Source organism: Leptinotarsa decemlineata, unplaced genomic scaffold (assembly GCF_025532065.1).
Source record: "Leptinotarsa decemlineata unplaced genomic scaffold, Ldec_3_MD MMD2_tig00000882_RagTag_RagTag, whole genome shotgun sequence".
NCBI lineage: Eukaryota > Metazoa > Arthropoda > Insecta > Coleoptera > Chrysomelidae > Leptinotarsa > Leptinotarsa decemlineata.
The window spans coordinates 1,034,338-1,062,111 of NW_027412556.1; the positions used below are offsets into that span (position 1 = coordinate 1,034,338).

At 36.0% G+C, this 27,774-nt stretch overlaps 1 protein-coding gene and 1 pseudogene across 1 annotated transcript; one reads left to right on the forward strand and one right to left on the reverse strand.

Moving 5' to 3' along the window:
* Positions 1-1,120: 1,120 nt before the first annotated feature.
* On the reverse strand, positions 1,121-27,774 carry LOC111511160 (uncharacterized). The gene is given in 14 exon segments (XM_074175231.1): positions 1,121-1,223; positions 4,213-4,302; positions 4,824-5,141; positions 5,210-5,335; positions 7,023-7,174; positions 7,283-7,471; positions 13,105-13,474; positions 13,896-13,970; positions 14,026-14,115; positions 16,801-17,118; positions 19,141-19,266; positions 23,535-23,698; positions 27,238-27,381; positions 27,384-27,774. Coding segments are annotated over 14 exon segments (2,553 nt in total). The 5' UTR covers positions 27,691-27,774; the 3' UTR covers positions 1,121-1,139.
* Positions 19,467-21,068, forward strand: LOC111511162 (probable rRNA-processing protein EBP2 homolog; annotated as a pseudogene).

Here is a 27,774-nt window from a genome sequence, read left to right on the forward strand (position 1 = left end):
AACACACGATGTGCCATTCCTGGGATTGATAGAAATATCAGAGGTTAATTTTTCACATTTACGTACCTTGATGAGTTCTGCTGACTTTCTCGACTTGTATGGAAACAACTGTATTCATGTACCTGAATAGGCAGATACTTGTATATTAATGAATTCAAGCTGAGCTCGTCTGGTTGTTTTGATTAGGCTAATGAACAGACAATGTTTTCATATCCACTAATGAACTTGGTACCGCAAACTCGATAATAACCATTTTTATATCGCTTTCACTGTTTTTATTGTTCCTTTCAGGCCCTCAAAGACACTTTTTTCTGAAATGTTTGTCCCGTGAATGAACAGAAACAAAAACATAAGTATTTTCCATGCTTGTCATGTTTTGGTAGTAATTGTTCCTCGGACATATTTTTTCAGCATGCATTAGGTTGGGTAAACAATGTTACTTGAAAAATATATTTCTCTACGGTAGGTATGTGATGTTTGTTTGATATTTCCTCGAAATACTCCTCGACAAACAAATATTTTCAACAAAAAAATCATATATGCGCAGCATAACATTCTGTCACATAAACACGAGATCAATTTTGAATGGTTTCGTCGAATTCAAGCAGGCGGTACATTCAAAGTTTGGTATCATTACCGTCTCTGAAACATGGCTTACTCGATATACAACAAATGAGGATGTCTGTTTAGATAGTTACCAAATTTTTCATAAAGATAGAGGGAGAAGGGGAGGGGGTGTTGCAATTTTCATCAGGAACATTTTCAGAGCTACTTCAATATAGAACATTCTCAATGAAACAATTGAATAAGTCTGAGAAAAAAAGTTACGCTGTTGCTTCTATGTAGAGACCTCCAAATCATCCTCTTGCAATATTCTTGCCTGCCTTAGAGGAAAGTTTATCTTTAATCTGTCCCAAATCACGGTTGAAAGTGCCCTCTTTTTCATATCAATCCTGGATAAACTAAATTGAGGCTGATCAATATTCAAAAAGTGGTCTCATTTGATGTTGAATACTTCGAATTTCAAACAATATCCATCAATTTTTTTCTGTATCATTAAAGTAGTATGTTTTTCTTACCAATTCGATACTAGTTAGAATGAAATGAGACACATCAATTGAAAAAAATATTTAATTCATTCATGGTCCAATATTTGATTGTTTTAATATTCCCATGTTGAACTGGATCAACACCAATTCATAAGTCACTATAGTCCCGGCAATCTGAAAAAAAAATCAGCTTATTGCTTGTTCACTTTCCTAGTCGTTATTTGGAAAGCAACTAATTTTTTGAAGGTCAAGAGCAATTCAAAACCACCACTGTTGAATAGTCAGTTCCTGATAAATATTTCAAACTGATTTCTGTTCATAATTGGAAATAATTTGCTGGAGGTTGGATTACCTCATTGACATTTCCAATCTGATAATTCAAAATTTTTGATATATTTTTTCTGATTTGAATGAAGACAGTGGTAATGATGTTTTGAGTTCAACAACAGAAACAATCCCAAAAACAGTAAGCAAATCATCTACAAATTCAATTTTTTCAAGTGGTGTCAGTTTTTGTTCTTCTATAGCAGGGGTCTCCAAACTTTGAAGCCTTCGGGCCATAATGATTTTTTCAGTTTGTTCCAAGGGCCAATTTCTGCCCTCAACTATATTTCTAGACTAGGATAGTCGCAAAGTGCGTGACCTAAGCAAACTTATGCTTTTTTTGCATTTCAATTATTACTGTGTTTTGTGACACTTAACGACATCTAGTGGCGAGTAGGGGTACTATGTACTTATCTTTTTCAGCTACCCGCTGGGTGGCATTAGGCGTAATTGAATATTTGGAATTACCGCGAGATGGCAGTAATAATTGCATATTAAAAGGCTAGCGGCGCAACTGCGAGTTAGTCTGCGTAGAAAAGGCGAAGGAAGCGAAACTGTCTATTGTGAAATAAAGTAACACTCGTCAATAAGGGTATTTTGATTTGACTTATTGTTTTCATGTGTGATTTGTTAGTATGGAAAAGAAGCGAAAAATCGACAGTGAATGCAGAACGTTCCAAAAAAAATGGAACTTTCAGTATTTGTGATTGAGGTCAAGCGCTATGTTTAATTTGTAATGAAACCATAGCTGTTCTCAAAGACTATAACATTAAACGACACTGTGAATCGAAACATCTTCAAAGTTACTCCAAGTATACAGGAAGTTTGCGAAAGGAAAAATTTGAAGCTTTGAAACGCGGACTCAAATCGCAGCAATCTTTGTTTACCAAAGCGAATACTGAACAAGAGTCTGCAACTCGCGCCAGCTTTCGTGTGGCTCTTGAAATCGGAAAACGTGGCAAACCATTCACCGATGGAGAAATGATAAAAGAATGCTTGATTGCAGTAGCTGAAGAAATATGCCCCGAAAAGGTAAATTTATTTAAAAGTGTCAGTTTGTCAGCAAACACCGTGGCTCGGAGGGTGCAAGACATCGCAGAAAATATATCATCTCAACAAAAATGACAAAAATGGACATCATGAGTGGTTTTCTCTAGCATTGGATGAGTCAACGGATGTGTCAGATACTGCTCAGGTGTTGATTTTTATTCGCGGAGTAGATAAAAGCTATGATGTGAATGAAGAACTTCTTGCTATTGATAGTATTCACGGCACGACAACTGGGGCAGATATTTTTGAGGGAGTTGAAAATGCCATTAATAAAATAACCTTCGATGGAGAAACTTGAAATCTATAACAACTGATGGAGGCAAAAATATGTATGGTAAAAATAAAGGAGTGGTTGCACTTGTGTCAAAGGCTGTAGAAAATGATGGTGGTTCAAAACCATTAGTCTTACATTGTATCATTCATCAACAGTCCTTGTGCGGTAAATGTTTGGATATGTCTGAAATTCTAAAACCAGTCATATCAGTTGTTAACTTCATCAGATCCACTGGGCTGAATCACAGACAATTCCGCGAGTTTATTCAACAGATTGGAGAAAATGATTTACCATATCATACTGCCATACGCTGGCTTAGTTGCGGAAAAGTCCTTAAGCGCTCTTTTGAACTTCGAGCAGAGATCGAATTTTTTTTAAATGAGAAGCAGCGCCCTTTTGCCGATTTAGAAAATAGTGAATGGATGTGGAAGTTAGCCTTCTATGTCAATTTGACAAATCATATGAACGAATTGAATTTGAGATTGCAAGGAGAAAATCAGCTTTTCCCTGATTTATACACCAATATCAAATCCTTCAGGCAGAAAATAATACTATTTCAATCGCAATTACGAATAAAATATTTCACACATTTTGAAACATGTGAAATATTCAGCCACACTACAGAGACTGAATTTCCCGTCAATTTTGCAATCGAAACTTTGAGTGCTTTGAAGATAAATTTTGATACTCGTTTTTTCAGATTTTGATGTCATTGCGAATGAAATTAAGCTTTCTCAAAATCCTTTTGATTCTGACATTTAAACCCTGGCTCCGAAAGTCCAAATGGAAATTATTGATTTACGGTGCAGTGATATGCTTAAGAACAAATATCAAAATTCATCTTTGTTGGAACAATTTGGAACAATTTGATAATTTACATAAATTTGCTCGTGGGTTGTTGTCTGTTTTTGGTACTACTTACTTGTGTGAGAAAACGTTTTCCAAGATGAAGTACACAAAGAATGTTAACAGATCTCAATTAACCGATGAGCATCTTGAATCTCTTTTGATAATTGGTACAAGTAAAATTGATCCACTACTACAAAGTATTGTCGGTGAAAAATCACAATTACATAAATCATTAGTGTTTTGGTTTATCGTGATTCATTTTTTTTTCGTGATTCATTAATTATTTGTTCTTAATATGCTTAAGCTTAGATACTTAAGTTTAGTTTTCTTTCTCATCATTTCTGTCGTTAATTTTACCTTGCAAGTAAATAAAACCGAGTAATTATCATTCTGTGTTTTCTTCTTCAACTTATCACAGCAATAGTAACAACAATTAGTTAATCATTGGCTGTCGCGGGCCAGATTGATGACAGTAAATCATTGCTTGTCGCGGGCCAGATTGATGACACTGGCGGGCCGGATTTGGCCCGCGGGCCGTAGTTTGGAGACCCCTGTTCTATAGCTCGTTCTTTTTTGAATAGGGCGTTTCCATTGAGAATATATTTATGAAACGCTATCAGTATTCATTGAGAAATTGCTGTAAACTAATTTGAATTTTTTGTTTACCTGTAGAATTAGACTCCTTCGTATGCCAAAGAAATTTTTCCCCGATAGCACCAATTCATACGATGAAATATTACTTATAAATCTCTCCACCTGAAAGTTTTGAAAAAAAAAACTTCTTGAATCAGTGAATATTTTATGGTGAGTTTTACTAGTTCAACATTCATTGTCTAATATGATATAATATGACTTGAAATTTTTGAAAAAAAAAATGAAATTGAAAAATTTAAAATCAATAGCTGAAAATAACATAAATATTAAGCAATAAAGCGTGAGATGAAATAACAATGGAATGAAAATAGGCAAAAAACTGAAAAATTGAAGAATCAAAAATGGAATGAAAATTAAAGAATTCCAAACCAAGTTATGTCACGACGTTTCGATTGTTAGTATCCACAATCGTCTTCAGGGGATGACTATACTAATCATCCGAGATATGACCATTTATAAATCACTTAAATCGATCTCCGTGTTGGTCGCTGGTTCAAGCCCCAGGCTGAACGATCGATTTTTTGCTATCTTCCAACCCGTGATAGGAATCACACGTTAAAAGGTAAGACCTCGTTAGTCTTTGGCTCGCACAAGTTTCGACTGAACAATTATGTAAAACTCACCTCAATGTTGAATGCCGTTGTAGACACATTATGGATAATCTGACGTATATCCATCCATTCATCGTGTACACCGCTACCATATATTATGACACAAAATATCCTAATGATTAAAAGGCCGAATGACATGTGAAAATATGTTCTTTCCAATGTACTGTCCATTTTTATCAAATTTCTGAAAATCTGTTTGAGTATGAAATACAAGTTTATCGTAAAGCTTGTCATGATCATTGGGGATATTCTTTTGTTGGTTGAGCAGCACAGGGAAACTACCTGCAGATAATCATTCCTCAAGACTTTCCAAGCATGTTTTTGGTTCACCTGAAATGTTAAACATACGAGCTGGTTCAACTGATTCATAAACTAATTGGCTGATGAGTTGTATGTACCTTTGATTTGGCCAACATTTCAACTCTATGTGTAACTTGTCGCATTCTGTATTTCAGAGTCGCACCAATCACCATGATGAATATATCTATGTAATTCCAAATGAAAGCCATTTGGAGATTGATGAACTGAAATGGAGAAAAGAAATCGTTGGTCTAACAAAAACAATTTCTGGGTCATTCATGCACTTCATGCACTGCCCAAACAGTTTTTCCTGGTGCAGCAACAACAACAGGGTGGATATTATCAGCGGCGGCTCGTCAGAGGAGGCAAGGGAGGCTCAGCCTCCCCATAAAATTTGAGGCTATTTATTGTGAAAAATTGAAAGATATTGACAAATAATTATGATTATTTTTTTCTAAAAATGCTCGGGTATCATTACTTTACCATTAATTTTTGATATAAATATATAATATGCCCGAAAACACACTATCGCTCACTACGTAGTACGTACCACACTGTATCCTGCATCAACAAACCTCAAACGCACCGCCCATGAACAAATAACGAATTAACCATCAACCCGAAATAATAAATGCCATACGTTGCAAGGGAGCAAAGCCTCCGACCGCTTTGAAAAACACAGGCTTCACGAGACCGATCCAACCATTGACATACGTCCCGATTTGTAATTTTTGTTGCAGAAATTATAGCGTCAGAGGAGGCTAGCCTCCAGTTGGTCTCCGTTAGTGTACGAATGCGTTTGTTTTTTATTTAAATATTCCGTGACGGACCGACACTGAAAGATATTTCGGTAAATCGTTTTAGTGTTTCTTGATAATATTTGTTATTTGTGTATAAAACAGGCAGTATTATATAATAGCAGTGCTTTTTGGTAATATTTTCAATGCGTTTTTAAAGTGTTTTCTTTCAATTTCCAGGTGTTTTCAGGTTTTCACTTCTCGGTTTTTTTCATTTATTATGGATAAGTTGGACGAAATTAAAAATTCTGACGATATCGTCGATTGGTTCCTGACAAATAATTTTGAATCTTTATCTTATGATGATAAATTTTACATTATTAAAATCCTGGGAAGGCCTCAACCAAATTTGATTTCAATTAAATCGTCTGATAATCGACAAAATCGTGGATTTAATATTTGTTAGTACGATAAATGCGATTAGTTAACCGGCTCCATTAAACGAGAAAAACTTTTTTGTTGGCCCTGTGTTTTATTTTCCGTACAAACCGAATACCAAACGTGGTCTAAAATAGGATACTCCGATTTAAAAAAATTACCTCGTGTTATGGGGCAAATATGATTCACAATTTGGCACTTTTTTAAACGGTAGCATTTTTTCGGGCACCTTAAAAACCATCCAAAATATAAGCAAGTAGATTGAAAGTGTTGCTTTTTTTGGACGGGAAATTGATGAAACTACCGATATTACCTGTACATCACAACTTTCAATCGTTTTTAGATATGTCAAAGATGGTAATGTGGTAGAACGTTTTATGGGTTTTCATGATGTTTCATCTGGGCGCACAGTTTACGATTTGTTTAATTTTTTAATTCGTACGTGTGACACCTATAATTTTAGGCAAAAGGTAATTGCGCAAACCTATGATGGGGCTGCGGTCATGGCCGCCCATTTAAATGGTTCACAAACTGAAATAAAGTCCATAGCTCCTCATGCATTTTTTATGCATTGTCATGCCTATGCCCTAACTTTAGTATTTAGCAAAGCGTGCAACAACATAAAAATTTTCGCGCCTCCGTCGGGATTTTCTGTGTGTATATAGTCTATATGACTCAAGCCTCCCCTGTTCTCCAATGCACGAGCCGTCACTGGATATTATTAGATCCATTGTACCTCTAAAATAACTCCTTTCCATAAAGAGTAATCCATGGAAGTGAATGCTGAGCGGTAACTTCTAAGGAAATATGTTTTGAATCCTTCTGCTACCGTAGAAGACCTCTCCATGCTTGTTTTCAAGATATATGCAGCGATCAAAAAATGTTCAACTAGAAAAAAAGTCTAACTGTACTGAATCTTTTTTCGATAATTGCAATAAGTTCGATCCACCGCCATGCAAGTTGGCTGACATTCAATTTTTCGTTCTACCAAATTACCTGTAGCGATGATCAATATTGACAAAACAATGGAGTTTATTTTCCTCTTGAGGTTACTGCAGCTATCAACTGTGGTCCAACATTTCCTTTCAATTTTGTGCCATTCTTTTACATAAGACGGCCAATCCAGACTCAACTTGAACAGCAATATAAACTGGATTACTGAGTTCGAATGAAATATCAGAACATCTGGAAAAAAACAGTTGGTGAGAACAAAAAGGTTGATTCAAATACACAGGGTGTTTCCTAACTAAGGTTAGAAACCTCAGTGGGTGATTCGATAGGTCGTTTCGAGAAAAACAGTTCTTCTTATGGATTTCAATTGAAACGTAATAAAGAAATGAAGTTGGCAATGGTATAATCCTGAGTTTTTTGAAATATTTTTGACAGTGATCCCTGTATCCAATATCAGCCACCACTCTCAATGCATTTTTTTACATCCTAAATATTTGCATGGAATGATATGAATTATGAGGTTTTCATTATATTTGCACTGGTGATGTACTTCAATTGGCGAAGAACAAATAGAGAACCCAAGAGTTTTCTTTAGAGTTAAGAAATATATACAAACCAGTTGAGTCTATTATCTAATGTAATACCCAGTAATTTAACTTTATTAGTTTCAAAATTAGAGATAATTTGATTATTAGCAGAAATCTGGATGAATTGTGTTTTCTGACAATTCAGTTTCAGCTCATTAGATATAAATCACTAATTAGCACTATTAGATACTTCGTCGAGATGAGACTGTAACATACCATTATTTTTATCCGACAGAATGAAAGTGGTGTCGTCCGCAAAAAAAACCGATTTCAACGGCATCATATATTTGCACAAGTCATTCACATAAATGACAAAAGAGAGCGGGCCCAAAACAGACCCTTGCTGAACGCCATGTTTAATAGTTTTAAAGTTTGATAAGGTACCGTTGAGCGTCACTGCTTGTTGATGATTAGTAAGAAAGGTTCTTATTAGGTGGTGCGTAATACCTCTAACTCCGTAATAGTTTAATTTTTCTGACAGAGTTTCATGTGAGACGCTGTCGAACGTTTTCGAAAGGTCACAAAGTATCTACGCAGTGTGATTGATCTTGTTTATGAAACTCCTGTACTAGATGTGAATGACTTGAGGAATCGAATAATTGACCATAACAGTGCCATGAGGAATACTTCACAAGTAATTTTTTTCTCTAAAACAAAGATTGATATGTAGAAAGCACGAGCGACAAAAAATTGTATTTTTAGTTGTCAATTCAAAAAATATGAAACTATAAAAAAATTATGTGGCGTCTTATCACATCAAATAACTGTAGCAAATTTCATTCAAATCGCTGTAAGGATATCAATGGTATTTTATTGATACCGTTTTTTAAAAACGACAACGCCCTGTATGTCAGAGATGAACCAATTCCGGATATATGTTTATGAGAACTCTTCCCCTTGAAACCTAACCTAACCTAACGAATCACCCTCTGGAGTTTTTCTATCGTAGTTAGGAAACACCCTGTATAATTCCATCTCTAGCAATATCTCTCACCTATGGTGAATATGTTGTGTCTTCTTGGCAGTTCTACGTAAAAAAGCCTTGATAGTTTCTTCAGTTAGTATCATGAATGTCAAAAATGAATAGATAGTTTGCCAATGTAACCATCTAATTTTCATCGATCTACGTGTTTGCCTGACAATATTAGTGGGAAAGAATCCGAAACATTGAGCAATTCTGAGTGGCAAGTCCATGACAGACTGGAAGGTGTTGGAATCCATTTTCGATTTCAATATAAGGTTTTTGCTGTTCATATCGGTCTCTATTTCGACTGCAAAAAACAATCACATTCTCAAGCAAGCAGACAGTGATACTCCATTTTAAATATGTTTTTGTAGCTCCACAATTCGATAAATATTCATTTTACTGACAAAATGGTTAAAAGGTAAGACTTCGTTAGTCCTTAACTCGCACAAGTTTCTCAACTTCTGAGGGTTGTCGTTCGAATGGGGGCGACAGCTGATTAACGGAATAACAGATTTTAAACAGATAAGCTTTCTCATCCGTAGAACCTTCGTCAACCAGGGCCAGGCAGAAACGGCCTTCGTCGACTTCATTCGAGTCCCAAGCACACAATTTTCATAGTGACGAAATCAGTCATCTTGTGTTACGTTAGCAAAAGTACATTGATTCAAATGTAGCTTATTTTGATCAAATGTAGCTATTACAGTTTAAAGTAAACTCACTGATATATAGAATTTTGATTTTCATTTTTCATTCTACTAAAATCAACAACATAAACATCCATCGCTAATTTCATGTTTTTGAAAAAAAATCCGTTTGTTTTCATAAACGTACCCTGTACGGAAACACATCATATATTATCTTAAGACAGATTTTCAATGTTTGATATGTTTTCTACTGGAAAATACTAGTGTTTTTCATCCACTACGAAACTGATGAATCAATATTTACCTGTATGTCTCTTTCCATTCGTTCTTGGAGAACTTCCAGGTCCAGAATGCGAGGTATCCATTCCAGTAAAATTTTACATTCTGACACTCAATTATTTTCCAAATAAGTTTACGAAAACGTGTCACATCAACTCACCTAGCACGTGAATGAAAACGAATAAACATATGTAGATTCAATAATATTTACGTATCAACACTAAACCCCAAGTTATATTTTGACGGTTGAATTTGATTGTCATGTTTACGTTTGAAATTGTTTGTGAATGTGCATGTTCCTCACAGTTCCAATCAATACCTGACATTTAGATGAAAGATTAGATTTTGCCCTGAGAAATACATTAGAGACCATTTACTGGAAACAACATTTTTAGCTATTTTTGGGAAAGAGAGGTTTCGGCTTTCTACTTCTCTATCTTGATACAAACAAATTGTGAGAATCTTCCAAAGAAAGGAAGAAATCAATCAATTTCAAAATTAAGCTATATAGAATGATGTGTAGATCACGCAAAGATACTTTCAGACACAAACTGGAAGAAAAACTCCATTCGAAACAGCTATTTTCATAAAAACATCACACGAAATAAATACTTCTATGTGAATACCGAATTATAAAAGAAAACACTTCTCTATTCCGTTTGTATTCCAAACTTCGTAATGGAATCGAATCAGATATCATTCACAGGATTCCTACATAATATAATGAGTGATAGAAGTGAAATTTCATTTACAGGAAACATTGTTCATCCTTTTCGACTGTTCAGTACCAAATACGTATGACATTACAGGAAAAACACTTAATTCGTTCATAAAATTACGACTTTTTCACGGAATGAGTTGAATCCACCCATGACGTTGATGACAATCCGTAATAACATTATTTGATTGAATCCCAGTCGTAGGAATCTTGTTTGAATTGAAAGGGTATATGTGGAAAAAAATTATTGTCTCCTAAATATATACCCTTTCAATTCAAATTTCTACCTATTTTTGATAACCAACAAAACCTATTGCAGAGTTAAGCAAACTTAGTCGTCTTCGTTCAGAATTCCAGAAATTGGAACTCAAGGTATGAAAGGGATGCTAGTTGTATGCTAAATCCAAGAAACCACAATTTCTTCAATTCGTTGGATTCGAAAATGCTTTACTCAAGTCTCTTGCGAAGAGTCAAAACCTCCCAACCGCTCAAGTAACCTCAAAGAATCTAATCTTGACCCCTTTGTTCCCCATATTCATGAATGATTAATCTTCCATACTGTAATAGTTTTGTTCATCTCAACAACTAACTGGAATGATTGTTTAAATACTTCAAGAAGAACTGTAGTAAATAGCGCTGTCCTATAGATATGTTTGATAACCTAAATTACATATCAGATACTTACAAACAAAACCGCAATCAGTTCTTTCTTTTTTTCTTTCCTCAATTTTTCATGTTGGGTCGTAAACCCTCACATTCATATATTCTTTTTATTGTATTTCAACTATTTATTGGAAAAAAACAAGGCTCTACTCAAACTTCATTCCCATATTGATTTCAATTTAAGAGCCACCTGTATACAGCTGTTTCAGCCTATTGGACATCGTCAGTACCGGGCAGGCGGTCCTCGATTGAAGACAAAATGAGAAAAACCAAGAAAGTACTTGATAAAAATAGCTGCGTAAACTTAAGCGAAACATAAATGAAACCACCTATTGGTGTGACACTCAAGTCAACTTGGTCCTTCAACAACAAAACATTGAACAGATACAAATTCGACAACCCAAAAGCACCAAAACTCAACGCACATATAAAGATACATAAGGAAAATAAACCTGTAAAACCGGTTATCAATTTTACCAAAGCACCTTCATATAAAATTTCCAAAGTCATAGCCGATGAACTGAAAAACAAAATCAACAGGAACAACAACCACAGCGTCAAAAATTCAATGGAACTCACAGACAGAATCTCAACGACAAAGGTCAGCCCGAACACTGAACTATTCTCATTCGATATAAAAAACATGTACTCCAACATACCAGTCAACGAAAGTATAAACATCATATCTGATAAACTAAAACACCAAAACATAGACAAAACCTACATTAACCAGATGGAACACAGTCTGAATACAATACTCAATCAAAATTATTTCGAATCTGAAGGGAAAATTCATAAACAAACAGATGGACTAGCAATGGGATCCCCACTATCTAGCATTATATCCGAAATATAGCTGCAAACCATAGATGAGAAAATCTTAACAATAATAAAAACACATGATGAAAGAGGAGAATGGTTCAGATACGTTGACGATGGACTGTACATATCACAAAACAGTGGAATAAGAATAGATCAAATGACAAAAGAAATTAACGAAACAAATCAAAAACTATTGTTCAGCAATGAGGAAGAAAACAACTCAAAACTTAACAACCTGGACATAACCATCTGATATAACCACAACAAAACACAATTTCAAATGGCAATATACAGGAAACCTACACAAACAAGCTCCACCATACCCGCAAGTTTAAACCATCCACCATCACAAAAAAGATAATAACATATAGAGAACGGTATTAATTTGCCATAGGGCCTCGTTAATTGAATTCTCGTCGAATTCCATGTACAGCTGAATATCGTAGGGAATAAAAATGTATGGTTGCGAAGTGCAGTGACCTAAGGAATTGAGATATATATAAAACGAACAAGAGAGGGCCCAATATTGAACCTTGAGGAACACCGTTTTGGATTTGTATTAAATCAGATTTTTCGTTATTATACACAACTCTTTGAGAACGATTGCGAAGGTAACTTTTGAGTAGTGCTACAGCATGTATTGAAAACCCTAGGTAGCCCAAAATAGTCCAATAATATCAGAAGACAGAGTTTGTTATTATCAATAGATCTGTGACACTCCGGTAATATATCGAAGTCATTCAGATATTTTTTTAAAAACTTTTGAGAGAGCACCTAAGATGCTAATTGGTCGGAGATCGCCTAAACTTTCGAGGTTAGAATTTTTGGCCAACGGAAGAACGTTTGCTTGCTTCCAGATGGATGGATAGGAATTAGTCGATATGCTGTGATAGAATAAGTGAGTGATATGTGGAAGTACTGTGGAGCAGTAGTACAGCAACATTTAAATGCTTATCTCATCAGGTGCTACAGCATTCGACTTCATGTTCAGAATGAACTTATAGATTTCATCGTCATCAGTAGCTTCATTATTACTCGAAAAAAATCCATAATTTCATCATCAGGGGAAGAGTACAGTTTGATATACTTCCAAAAAATTTGTTGATATCTTCCAACATCTGGAATGGATTTGAGATTTCTTTTATGGTGAATATTCAAATCGGATACATCTTTCCATATGTGCTTACTTCTTGTAAGCCTATAATTCAGATATGTTTTTTTCTCCAGGTTCACAGTACGATTGGTTGAATTCCTCCACTGTTTGTAATAATCCCAGTGATGCTGTAATTTTGTCTTTCTGAATCTCGTAAGTGTTCCATCTCTTAGTTTGAACATGAGTTTCAGATTGTCTGTGAGCCAAGGGGCCCTTTTCTTGGAAATTTTAACAGTTTTGATAGAAGAATGTTTCTCAAAAGCATCAGTTGATATCCCATTGAAAAGTGCCAATTTGTCATTGATATTTTCAATGTGGTGAAGAGAAATAAAATCCGCTGCCTGTAGATCTAACGAACAAAGATCTAAATACTGTATACTAACATACCTGGCTCTATCTGTGACCTGAAATATTGAATCAGGCAACGAATGAAGGACTTAACACCCGCTGTGCTACAAAATGTCTCAAACGATTCCAATGATCAAGTAGGTTATTGTGTACTGCTCAATCCAGAATAATTTTGAACATTTTTTCTCTATTGTTGGCAGGGCTTTTAGTAGTTGCATGACGATGTGATTTAATTTAATGATTTTTCAATCTTCTCATATAGTTTATTCCAAAATGTTCCTAGAAAAATTGTTCATAAAATTTTTGGACTATTGAGGTACCTTCTAAGAAGCGACATTGAAATTCAGGAAATAAAATAACTAGGTCACAATATATCATTATATTCAAGTGAGTATTGCTTCAATTCAACATCTATTTATGTGCAATGAGAAATTGTCAAACGTGTACTTAAACTCATAATGAATATGTTCTATTAGCAATTTCATGTTCTTTCAAGAAATCTCCAGCAAACTGCACTAACACAAGTTCGTATGTTACTATGGATCCAGCTATCTGAAAACGGAAAATTAAAATCTTTGATGTTCTTTCCCAATATCTATCAACTCACCTGCAATATAAGATTTTTACGGATATAAAAAAATTTCATTCCTGATAGAACCACATCGTCTCGGGTTATTTGTCGAATTAGTCGATCTATCTGCAACAGAATACGTTGAAAGTGAGAACTTCTACCCTGATTTCTGTATTCTTTCATTTCTTTATGTTAAATATTCTCATCTAACTATCTTCCACTCATATCTAGAGTACCACAAGGCTCAATATTAGGTCCTGTGCTGTTTGCTCTATACTCCCGCAATATTCTTAGAAGTATTCAGCAATGCAACATTCATTGTTATGCGGATGATACCCAAAATTATTTTAATTTTCCGCCTCAAAAAACGAATGAAATCGGTATATTCGTTAAAAATGCTATTGATCATTGTCTGATTATAAACCCTAAAAAATCAAAGACTATCTTATATGGACCCAATAATAAACGAGTTGGTGTTCTAAACTCAGTAGATATCAAAATTAATATTGTAAATATCGAAGTAGTAGATGAAACCAGGGTTCTAGAAGTATTATCGGATTTCAACTCGAGGTTAAAAAAAATGTCAATGCATTAGTGCAAAGAGCATACTCATCCTTACGAGTTATATATGGTGTACGTCATTGTCTTCCTATTAGGTTGAAATCCTTACTCTGCGAGACCTTGGTTTCATCTAATTTCAATTATGCGAACTTCGTTTATGGACCAAATCTAACCAATATAAACAAAAAATTCAGAAGGTACAAAATTCTTGCCTTCGGTTAATATATGGAATAAGGAAGCGAGAAAGAATTTCCAACAAGATATGTGAAACGGGTTGGTTGAATATGGGAAACAGAATATTTCTACATTCTGGAAATCTCTTTCATTAAATCATCCTAACCGGTAGACCTTCCTATCTTCATCAGAAAATAACATTCCGCACTGCTGTTCATAATGTCAATATTAGACATCGAGGGATATTGTCCCCACCCCTTTCAGGAGATCGTTTAGTTATCAGATTTGCAAGATATATAATCTTATTCCACCAAATTTCAAAACAGAAAGTATACAAACTTTCAAAACCCAACTCAAAAATCTTTTGTTCAGAACTTATCAGTAGGTTTTTATTCATTCATTATAACAAGGTTGAAAACCGCCGCTACCACCAAAAACTGTATAGTCTTTTTTTTAATATTTTTTATACATTGGTCTTTTGTATCATTTAACAGATACGCATATGTATCTTTCAACAGAGTAGCACTCTCCGCTGCCGAGTTGAACTTCGCTCTTTACTTTCTAAAATATATTTTGAAGGATTATTTTTATTCAAATGTATTGGAAGACGTTACTATTATTATTATTATGAAAAAAAAAATGAAAACTTCTATGTTTTTAACTCTCTTAAGTGTAACTAACGTTACTGCAGTTTCCTCCTATATGGACATTCTCAAACTAATACAATAAACTCTTAGTTTAGTTTATGCACAGAAGCATATTGGTTCCCATTGTGAAGAAGTAGAGCTTTCAAACTTCTTTTTGATGAATCGATAAAAAGTCTCCATTTCTCTGGTTCATACGTTATGTTGAACATTTCCATGACGCCGGGTACATTTTTGCAGAAAATTAGGTTACCCTCTTGTGTAAAAAAGGGACAAATTCCTCTTCTCTAAATCCGTACCATGAAAATGAAACACCGGAGGCTAACATATGTCTTTCTTTAAGTCTAGACCCTAAAACTTCTGCTGAGTCCTTTGTGAGGCCCAGATCTCGTAATAAATCGTTCAAGTCTGATTGAGAGGAAAGTTCAGGGTCATTGGTACCTGGATCGTAGCTGGCATCACTGTCGCTAATGCTACTATGTGTTTTTGTGTCTATACCGTCTAAAATGTTGTCCAAGATATCCGGAGGTGGAGGAATAGGCAAGTTAAGACGGTGAGGAACAGGGCGAACAGCTGAACGTATGTTGGTGGGGTATGAAATATCCTTTCTGTTTTTTAAAGTGAAACCTTGCACTGAACAAGAACAAAAATAACAGTCATCACTGTGATTTTTAGGCTCTCTCCAAACCATGGATGCTCCAAAACGAAATGAGTTCTTCTTACTTTGGAACCATTGTCTAATTTCTTCAACACACACAGAACACACTATATGTAGAACCCAAGATTTATCTTGGTCCCCTAATTCAATACCAAAGTATGCAAAATACACATTCTGAACAGAATTAGAATTATTCCTTTGTTGCTTCTTGATGGTATAAGATCCACAAGTATAACAGAAACTGTTAGGAGAATCAACATATCCTCTAGTAGCCATTTATTCTCAAAACTGAAGCACAAAACTGTTTGATTTGTACACCACACTGGCTGGCGCCCGTCGTCCAGCAGACAGTAGGTTTAGGTAGGGGGCAGACAGACTGACACATACATGCTTTTTTCCAGGAACTGGATTTTTCCAGTTTAGATTCGTTTTTGTCATTGAAATAAATACATTAAAACCATTTTTTATCTTAGATATACACCCACATTGTGTAGTAACTTGTTCATCATAAAAGCTCCATAAATCAGACTCAATTTACCGCTTTTATAGGCTATATAATACAGAAACATCGAATCCATACCGAACCTAAAAACCCATTTAATAAGAAAATTTCAGGTGAAATTTGTGGCTTATCTGAAGGTGACAGAATTTTTTTAATATTTTTCCCGTAATCTGCACACAAAATACACTAGTTAAGTATCCTATAATTTTTTCATCACAAACCTGTGTAATCGAATACAATTCATATATAAAATTTCAGGTTGTGAAACTCACCTCTACGTTATATGCTGAATCAGGTGCGCTATACAAATATGGCAAAGGTTTTCGACTCGCAACATTCACTGTAGCTCCAGCTAGGCAAACACCTACTGTTCTAACCAGCAAAAAAGTAAAAGAGTAATATAGGTAAAGCTTTGCTACTATACTAGGCTTAACTTTCAGGCTATTGAATAATTGGATCAGTATCAGTCCCAAGTTTGCTGAGAAGGACAGTAAAATCGCTGGACCGATTTTCAGATTGACGAATTTGCAAAGACAGGCTAGTCTGTTGTAGTCCTCTCGAACTCCCTTCCACGAGCTTTCTGTAGTGTTCTGTGGAAAATCAAATATATTTGAGAGTGAAGTAGTTGAAGGTACTAGAACCTCTGATGTAGAGATAATAGTAATAATAATAATGTTTATTTATAAATATACAACAGCACAAGATATCAACATGAAAACAAAGCAATACAAACAAACATGGAGAAGCAGACTAAAACCGAAGTTGTGTTTACGGCACAGTTATCACTTTTAACATGAAAATGAGAAATAAAAAAAGCATTTTTAACCATTTCTCAATTGTAATAGTCCTCTCATCAGTGAAGAACTGAAAAATTAACAAAAAAGTAGCGTAAGAAACAAATGAAAGAGTGCCAAATATATTCCAACTGAGCAATGGCGTACAATTTATTGCTATTAACAACATTGAAAAAGTTAATTATCGGAAATAACTCTTTCACATACGTCCAAATTTTAAAAATGTACACCATGCAATAATAGTCAAAGAGCTTCCTGGTGAACAGAAACAACTCAAAAGATTTGTTGTCGCAGCACCTCTGGAAAAAAAGAGGAAATTTTCAGACCTGACTTCTGGCCAAAGTATGTAGGAGTTGAGAGATTCAACTTTGAGAGGCATCGCGAATTCCTTAATGAACAAGGTGGGGATTTTTTATAGGAAACCGAGCTACAGGGGGAACAAAAAAGTTACGGAAACAAACAAAGTGACGGGAAAAATGAGCATATTCCATCGAAATGTATAGTGCATATCAAACTTTCTCAACAATCTTAGTGTTGTTATATCAGAAACTGAGCACTGGCAGTCGACAAATAGTATGGATGTCTATCAACTGGAAAACTACAACCTGGTATCTTTCTATTTTAAAACAATCAACAAAGCTCATGGTGAAGTGGCACTATACAGAGTGATCCAACGAAAAGTATGCACCTTGCTTTTCTCCTTTTTTTGTAACTTAACGCAAAAATGCTCGGACAGATCAATTTTGCTTTTGAGGGGGACACATTTTAGATGTATTTTCTACCTGTGCCTTCAACCCCCTAGCGAGGGTCAGTAACAACCCTAAAATTTTAAATGGAAAGCGGGGTCGAGTAATATATCATTTGAAAGGGCACAGTATCCTTCTTCAACCAATAGATAGTTCAGCTAGTGACTCATAGATGACTCTGTGTGTTCTATAACTTTTGTTGTTTTCATATACTTTTGCATCGATGAATCGAGCGCTTATCTTCGTGTAGTTACTGATAACAGGACATGAAAACAATTCTGTACGATGAATTATTCAAATGAATCTCTCAAAATCCTATACGCAAAGCCACGTAAATTCATACGAAACACCATGGGAGCCCCCAATTGCAGCACCGTGCGTTGCCCCCTCATCTTCACGGAGCCCCCTCTGTCAGAAGTAGATGTACCGTCCTACGTTGACATTTGACAGATGCACCATTTACCGATCCGTATTGGCAGAAGACGCCATTTACCGTCCCACGGAGCCCCCTCTGTCAGATGTACCGTCCTACGCCTTCCAATAGATAGTTCAGCTAGTGACTCATAGGTGGCGCCAGGGTGGTGTACTCGCGACGATGCGTCTGGGTCACGTGACAATTTGGAGCGCTCTGATTGGTCGCAGGATCCAAAATTGCCAGAATGAAGCTCCATAAGAAATAACACGGTGTTTTGATTTGGAACTCTCCTAGCTCCTATACTATTGTCAACACTGAGAAAGGCAGGCAAGTCACTTCGGAAAATTCTTTCAAAGGAATAAAAATCGAAGACAGACTGATAGTCTCCCCACAAGAGACTAGTAATCTGATGAATGACTTTTTCGTCACGGCAGCCGCCGTGGTAATAAATACTCCAAGTAGTCTGGACTTGGCAAATGTGCCAGAAATTTTAAACTCAATTTACTTATCAGAAGTTACAGAAGTCGAAGTGTTAGACATTATAAATGTCCTTGAAAACAAATATTCATCAGGGGATGATAACATTAGCAATGTACTATTTCAATGTTCATTTTCGAACGATATAAACAAGTATTGCAATTCAGAGATGCTACTCACTTCATATGCTGACAAAAACTTCACCTTCTCTGCAACTTGTTGTATTCGGGAGGCAAGTGCAAGGCTTATAATCATTATGAACAAATCCAAAAATGTTCCAGCCAATAAAACTTGCAATTGTGTCACCTAAAAACTCCAAAATAATTATTCAAAATCAACAATTTTTATTCACTAGTATTCACTTACAGACACCAGGAAAAAAGCACCTCAGTTATTGATGCAAAAAGTAGAGGTATTCAAAATAGGACTTTTAACGATTTTTCTCATGATGTCTTTTTTAATTCCGAAATATTTCGAAATTTTTTCCAGTATGAGTTTCAGTGAACATGTATCTTGAAGCTCCGCAGTGATGCGGAGCTTCAAGATACATTTTCCAAAGGACAGCTGAAACCAGGACTCAACAAATTGGTAGAAGAATTTCTTATTGTGAAACTTCAACTTGATAGAATGATTTGAAAAACTCGGAAAAGATATGTTTAAATCAACCAACACGTGCTGTGCCTTCGCCAAATATTCGAATAGTTCCTTCGCCAAATTTTATGTTGCGTTTCGAAATAAAATTACTGAAATATTTAAAAAATTAAACTTGCACATATTTCATTTGCATATAGAATATTTATTTCACATTCTTGGAGTAAAAATCATTTGTGAAACTTCAACATGATAGAATGATTTGAAAAACTCGGAAAAGATATGTTTAAATAAACCAACACGTGCTGTGCCTTCGCCAAATATTCGAATAGTTCCTTCGCCAAATTTTATGTTGCGTTTCGAAATAAAATTACTGATAGAAATATTGATAGAATGAAACTCATACATATTTCATTTGCATATAGAATATTTATTCCACATTCTTGGAGTAAAAATCATTTGTGAAACTTCAACTTGATAGAATGATTTGAAAAACTCGGAAAAGATATGTTTAAATAAACCAACACGTGCTGTGCCTTCGCCAAATATTCGAATAGTTCCTTCGCCAAATTTTATGTTGCGTTTCGAAATAAAATTACTGAAATATTGATAGAATGAAACTCATACATATTTCATTTGCATATAGAATATTTATTTCACATTCTTGGAGTAAAAATCATTTGTGAAACTTCAACTTGATAGAATGATTTGAAAAACTCGGAAAAGATATGTTTCTGAACAATTTCTTAATAATGTGAGGGGATTGAAACAAAAAGTTAAAGAAATGAAGTTAAATCTTCCTTGGATAGGAAGGCTTGATTGTGTTAATGATCAAGCAACTTTAGCTCCTGAAATTGCTGCTCAAATAGCAACGCAGGAAGAAAGAAGAGAAACTCAGATGAAAAACAATAAGAAGTTGCTGCAATTTACACCAAGTGAAGATCCAGTGTTGGATGATTTTAAAAGGGAAATGCTTTTCTAGCACAAGCTGCAGTATCAGAAGCTATTCCCAAATTAAAAGGCTTGGAATTGTTGACAAAAAGGCCTGATGATTACTTTGCAGAGATGGCGAAGACAGACGAACACATGCAAAAAATTCGGGAACTTTTGATGAAGAAGCAAGAACATCAGAAGAGACGTGGAAGGGTCAAACAACTTCGGCAACAGAGGAAAGAGGGAAAAATGGTTCAAATTCAAACGAAACTACGAAGACAGGAAGAAAAGAAAGAAATGTTGAATCAGGTCAAGAAAGTTTTAAAGGGATGTCTAAAGATCTTGATTTCCTTGATGGTGAAAAAAAATAAATTTGTGGCAAGAAAATCTATGGAAAAGAGGAAAATGAAAGATAAAAAGTTTGGCTTTGGTGGAAAAAAAGTGGCAAGAAAAGTAATACAAAGGATAGTGCTGCTGATATTGGTGAATTCAGCAGCACTATCCTGGAAAATCATGTAAAAAATTCCCCAAAGGAAACAGCAATCATGGAAATAAAAACAGAAAGAAATGTATGTTTAATATAGAGAGTAAATTGAATCGATTTGATCATTCAACAGGTTGCACTCGCAATGTTTATGCTTGTGAATTTCCAAGGATTCTAAATAATTGAGTTTGCAACCATTCCTTGCATAGTGCAGAATTTCCGTATCGTTTAGATTCGGGTCTTTATAGCTAGGTTTTCTGAAAACAAACTCAAATTGATTCTGATTGTGTGTAATGGCCAGGTCTAAGAAATGTATCTGTTTCCCTATCTCTGTTTCGAGTGTGAACCGAATGTTGCTATTGAGATTGTTCATGAATGTCATAAATTGGTTCAGCTATCGTGGAGTACCTCTGAAACAGGCGAGAATCGTCTTCATTTCATTCAATAAATCACTGACCAGTGGCACGTTCCCTGATCTTTGGAAACGCAGCTTCATCTGCCCTATTCATAAAAGTGGATCGAAAGAAAAAGTTGAAAACTATAGGGGAATATGTATTCAATCAGCTATTCCAAAAGTTTCAGATCAGCTTATTGCCAAAATATTAATGAATGTCTGTAGACCCTTGATCTTACAAGAGCAACATGGATTTACATCCGGATTTACATCCGGATAACACAAGCACTTGAGAGGTCTATGGAGGTAGATGCTATCTACACTGATTTCTCAAAAGCTTTTGATAGGGTCAGCTATAACTTATTGATAAAAAAATTATCTGCCATTGGTTTCTCCGGTAACATTCTATATTTGATAAGCAGTTATCTAATTAGACACTCTCAATCAGTTAGAGTGAATACTACAGTTTCAGAGCCTCTTTTTGTGAAATCAGGTGTACCACAGGGATCACATTGTGGCCCTTTGTTGTTCTGCCTTTTTATCAATGACATTAGCTCAAATATCACTAATTCAAAAATCTTGTTATTTGCCGATGACCTGAAAGTTTTCAAGTGTCCATGATGCTAATCTTCTTCAGAGTGATATAAACTCCATTTCTGATTGGTGTGAAGCAAACTGTCTTTATCTCAACACGAAGAAATGCTACTCAATGATGTTCAGTAGGTCTCGATCACCAATCAAATTTAAATATTTTTTGAATGATGAAATGTTGGAATGTAAAGAAGAGTGTAAGGATTTGGGTATATTGTTAGATGCCAAGCTTTGTTCCAACAACCATGTGAATTCTGTTTCAATGAGAGCTCTAAAAATGCTCGGCTTTATTGTGAGATCATCAACCAATCTTTCTCCATTCACAACCAAAGTATTATATTGTTCTTTAGTACGCCGTATCATAGAGTATAACACCATCATCTGGAGTCCCTACTACCATAAGTATAAACAACAATTAGAAAATGTGCAAAATAAATTTCTAAGGACCATGGCTTACAAACTAGGGTTGGTTATAGGTGAATACAGTTACAGTGAAGTGATGAGTATATTATCTCTGTCGAGTCTTGAGGATAGAAGAACAACTGCGACATTGGTTTATCTATTCAAAATTATATCTGGTCTCATTGATTGTCCGGAAATTCTATCTCTCATCAACTTCAACGTTTCACAGAGGTCCACTAGACAAAAAAAGCTAGTTTTTACACCGTATCACTCAACCAACTATGGTTATCATTCTCCTTTATCTGAAATGTTGAGACTGAGAAGTAACTACTGTGATAAAGTCAATTTTTTCTGTGATAATCAAAATACTTTTGTCTCTTGCTCATTAGTCATATACATATATTTTATTAGTTAATACTGTCTGTTTTTATTGTCTTTTGTTACACACATAAAGGTATTTATAATAATTAGTATAGTATAGTATAAGCTTTTATTGTTACACAATTTATTGTAAACAAATATTGGGGTTCACCTGTAAATAAATAAATAAATATTTCTACCAAAAATGAATATGTTGCTCATTACAACTAAATTCAGCTGACGTTCAACAGAAGTTCCGGGATTTACGAAGACATCAAATAACCTGGTAAAAATTTACTGTTGTATTGTTATCAATAAAATAACTCACAGTAAGTAGTAGTAGTAGTAGTAGAAGGCAAATCCATTTGGAACATCATTTACAGTTTACATAAAGTTTTATCACCCTTACTGTGTGGATAGATGTAACCTAAGGACCTAAGTAACTGCAGTACTTGTGTTGTGCATGATATGTTAGTAACTATCTATAATCTATAATCTATCTATCTATAATCTATACACACAGTTCACCAAATTGTTGAATAATAGAAATGATGTAGAGTTTGCTCAACAACGTTTCTGTCCAGCCGAAGAAATAGAGAAGTTTGGCATTGAACGTAATGAATCCTCTGATTGATTTTTTGAGTTTATTGAGATTGAAAATATTTCTTCAGTGACTGGTAGAAGATTGAATGATTCTGAAGGGTTGTCGTTCGTAGAGGTGCAACAGCTGGTTAACGGATAAACATTGTTTAAATTATTCAAACTCGATAGAAGATACAGTTAGAATTTCTTTTAATATGAGATTTTGCAAGTACTCACCATTAAAATCACCCCACTGATAAAGTTATAGTCAACCAACTCGAATACATATTTGAAATTGAAATGCGTTTGCTGGCGGTTCCAGGTTTTCATATTTAACACTAATGGCCTACCAGATATTATGTCATCCTGGAACTTCAAAAGATTGATCAAAATGTACTCCACTGAAACAATTAGAACACAGATATGTTGAATTTCAATACAGTTCTGTATGTGTTCAGGGTGTCCCAGAAACAAGCTACATCTTCGTTGATCTTAGAGCTACTAAAATGTTACAAGAGCAGTGAAGTGAAACATCAAAATTATCTTCTTAGATCATCTTTGGAATCGTAGTTTCTAAGGAACCACACCCAACTCAATTTGTTCAGGTGACACTAAAAATTTCCACTCTATTCGAACCTCCATGCCAAGAATACTATAATATATCATTTTGTTGACATTATTACAAACCACTTTCCAACGTCGTTTGACTGTCCCATAATATTTTAATTGACTTGTGTATGAGGTTGGATTCTAACAATATCTACGCACACAATTCATTAGCATATATTTCAGCCTGAAATACAGTCGCATAGAACCCTAGGCAAGTTGATATCTCTGTCCTGGGTCTGCGACTGAAAAAACCTGCACCAGAACCTGTAGGTGTTTTTGATCCATCTGTAAACCAACAACTATCTGTTCTCAATATTTCCTTCTGCCAGAGGATCTAGTTGTCTCTACTGTTCTATATAAGGCAGTTCAAAGTTGACAGTTGGAGGCATAATGGCAGAGGTCATTCCCAGACTGCTATGACCTCCAGTGTCAATCAGCAGTCTATTGTACTCTGCAATAGATCTATTTGTGCAATTGGCGGTGTGCACAAGTCTAAGTGCAGTTCATGTAGCCTCTCTCTCCAGAAAAATGTGGAGAGAAGGTAGATCTAGAAGGATATCCATGGCCGCTGAGGGTGTGGTACGGATGGCACCACAGACTGCATCAGTTTCATCTTTCTAGATTCACTAATAACGAGCTTTTCGCTTGCTAACTAAATTCTGGGGCACACTGGGGGAATCATCCATCTCTCGAAAGAGAGACAATCATTAACCTCTCCTCTGAAAAATATAATTATATAAAACAATAGTAGAGAACTATTTATTTTGCGATTTGTACTTCACTGATTTTTTGTGGATGTGATTCATTGTCATAAACATTTTTTTTTTCTTGACAATATTTACGAATATAAATTCAAAAAAGTCGAGAATATTATAGCAATGTATATAATAGTAACAATAATAATGATAATGATAATGTAGGACGTAACGCAGGACTCGATACAATATAAGCGTAACCTCTCTATGGCCTGGATTGATTACCATTAGGCATTTGATACAATTTCGCATGAGCTCATCTTGCATTTGCTCAGATGTCTTGCGGTACCCGACAACATAGTGAGATGCATTGAAGAACTGATACCACTTTGGCGAACTCGCTTCACCATAACATCTGGTCAAGCAAGAGTCCAAACAGCAGGGGTGTATTTCAGGGTGATTCCCTCAGTCCCCTTCTCTTCTGCATCTGACTATTGCCATTATCCGTTGCGCTCAGAAATACTCGAGGGTATAACTGTGGCATCTCCGGAAACGGAGGCACAAGGTCACCCATCTGTTTTATATGGATGATCTTGAACTTTATGCCTCTGGAGAGAAGGATCTCCATTAGTCCTTGAGGGTGGTGGAAGAGTACACGCATGCTATCGGTATGAAATTCGGGATAGACAAATGTGCAATGGTCCATCTCAAAAGAGGACGATGCGGGGACTACGGAGAGGATGTGCAGCTCGTAGATGGAAGCATCCTACACCATCTGGATGCCGGAGAGACGTATACTTACCTCAGGGTGGAACAACGCCACTCACAAGAGGTAACATCAGTGAAAAACTCTCTCCGCGGCAAGTATCAGCACAAACTTCGACAGATCTGGTCATCGGAAGAACAAAGTTGCTGCAACAAATATGCTTGCCGTTCCAATCTTACTCTACTCGTTTGAGTAGTGAAGGGGACTCGGGAGGAGCTGTATCAACTCGACGTAATGACCCGAAAAATGATGCATCTCTATAGGAGTTTGCATCCCAAATCATCCGTTTCACGGTTGTACTTCCCCCGACAACAGGAAGGCCGTGCACTTTTGAGTTTGGAGTGTCTACATGACAGAATGGTACTGGATACAGCCTGTAAAGTCGTCAGGAGTTCGGATCCCCTTCTCTGCATGCTCCGTGACCATGAGAGAGCAGGAATTGGAGCATTTCTCCTTAGGGCAGCTGCCCGAGCAGCTAATGAACACGGTATAGTTTTCGACACTGAACGAGGTGACCACAACTCTATCACCGAGTTGGAGCCTGTTCAGCAAAAAGCTCAGATAAAAGCCGCAGAGATCACCTTACTTCTGCGGAGACACAAGGATAAGCCAATGCATGGGGTCTTCTTCAATAACATTGGAGATCTTGGCTTATCAAAGCGCCTGACGTTTGCTTTTCTCAGGTCGAGTGGGCTGAAGTCCGAAACTGAGGGGTTCATCATGGCTTGCCAGGATGGTGTCTTCAACACCTTAGTCTACCGCAGTCACGTGATGGGTATAGAGGTTCCTGGCACAAGGTGCAGGGCCTGCCGCGAGGCGCCCGAGACCCTAATGCACTTGCTATTAGCATGTCCAGCATATGCGGTCTCGTTCTATATCCATCGACATGACGCGGCTCTAAGAGTGCTATATTACCATCTACGACACTCTTACGGTATTGACTAGACAGCGGTGTTGCCCTACGCTCCGGGGGATATTGAATCCGTTGTGGGGAACGAGAAGTGCCGAATTTATTGGAACTATTCGTTCCCCACCCTCAGGCTCATACAAGCTAATAAGCCTGATGTAGTCCTTCTCGACCACAAGACCAAAACGATATTTGTCGTGGAGTTTTCAGCTCCTAGCGAGACGAATATCGTCAAAAAAGAGGAGGAAAGACGGATAAAATATCGAGATATTCTCTTCGAACTCCGCAGACTCTATCCAGATCACTTTGTCAAAATGGTTGTTCTGATTATTAATAATGTTAGCAAATTTCTCATATTGAGTACAAAAGTGTAGTCAATATGAGCAATTGTGATTTCGAAAGATTTATTGGACTGTATTATGTATTGTAATAGTATTCTCACAAAATAGTGAAAATGTCGAATAAAGGAAAAGAAAGAAATGAAAATACAGAAAGACTTATGTAAGGGCTTGACACAAATATCCTCTAAAAGCTGGGACAACTATATATCCTGCAATCATGGAAGATGGAAAAATTTTTGAAATGAAGCAAGTAGATTCCTAAACTAGATGGGCTAAGACACAGATGACGCTACTAGTATTGAATCCATGTGATGAAAAGTTAACCCTAACCTTCAAAAGACACATGTACAAATCTGACAGCTGTCGGACAATTAGTTTGTGAGATAAAACATTTTCACTGCAGTAACTTTTGTTAGTTTGAAGAAAATGTGTGTTAATAAAGCATTGTTTTTTGGCAAAAATATACTTTTCACAAATATTCACTGGGCATACTTGAAGACTGGCTATGAATCAAATCATCTGAACGAAAAATTCATTCAGACCAGTCTACAGTGTACTCGCTGCAACGATCGCCGATCATTTTCAAAACACCCTATATTTTTGTTACACACGTCATACTCACTTACAAGCATTACCATGAGAACGACAATAACTCTATTAACTTTTTTCTTGAGGTCTTTCGGCCATCCGTATTCAATCATTGATCCGTCGACTCTGCTCCATTTCTCCATGAATTGCCGCCAGTTCCTGGCCATTTCGAAAAAAAGATTCCTCCTAGAAGCGATCGCAGGAAATACCACAATCTGAGAACGTCAGCCATTTGTATGTCACTCACGAAGAATCGAGTCATCTGAATTCCAGCTACGAAAGAAATACCAATAATTGTTAAAACAGCGTATGCAGTCCTGAATGACAGCCATGAGAATTTAAGCTGGTGAATACTGGGCTTTGAGATCCCTTGAACGGGCATGAAACCAAAAATCTGGTACATGAAAACTGTCCATCTGGAAGCTTCGTGGAGTGTAGTTCTTCCATGAGAAACGGTTTCTGTTTTGTTATCTACAGGATTTGACATGTTTTCCGTCGTTCCTATTTTGACTGGCACTTCTTTCGTTCACCTATCTCGAATCCTGTAAATATATTGAACAATAATTAGTAT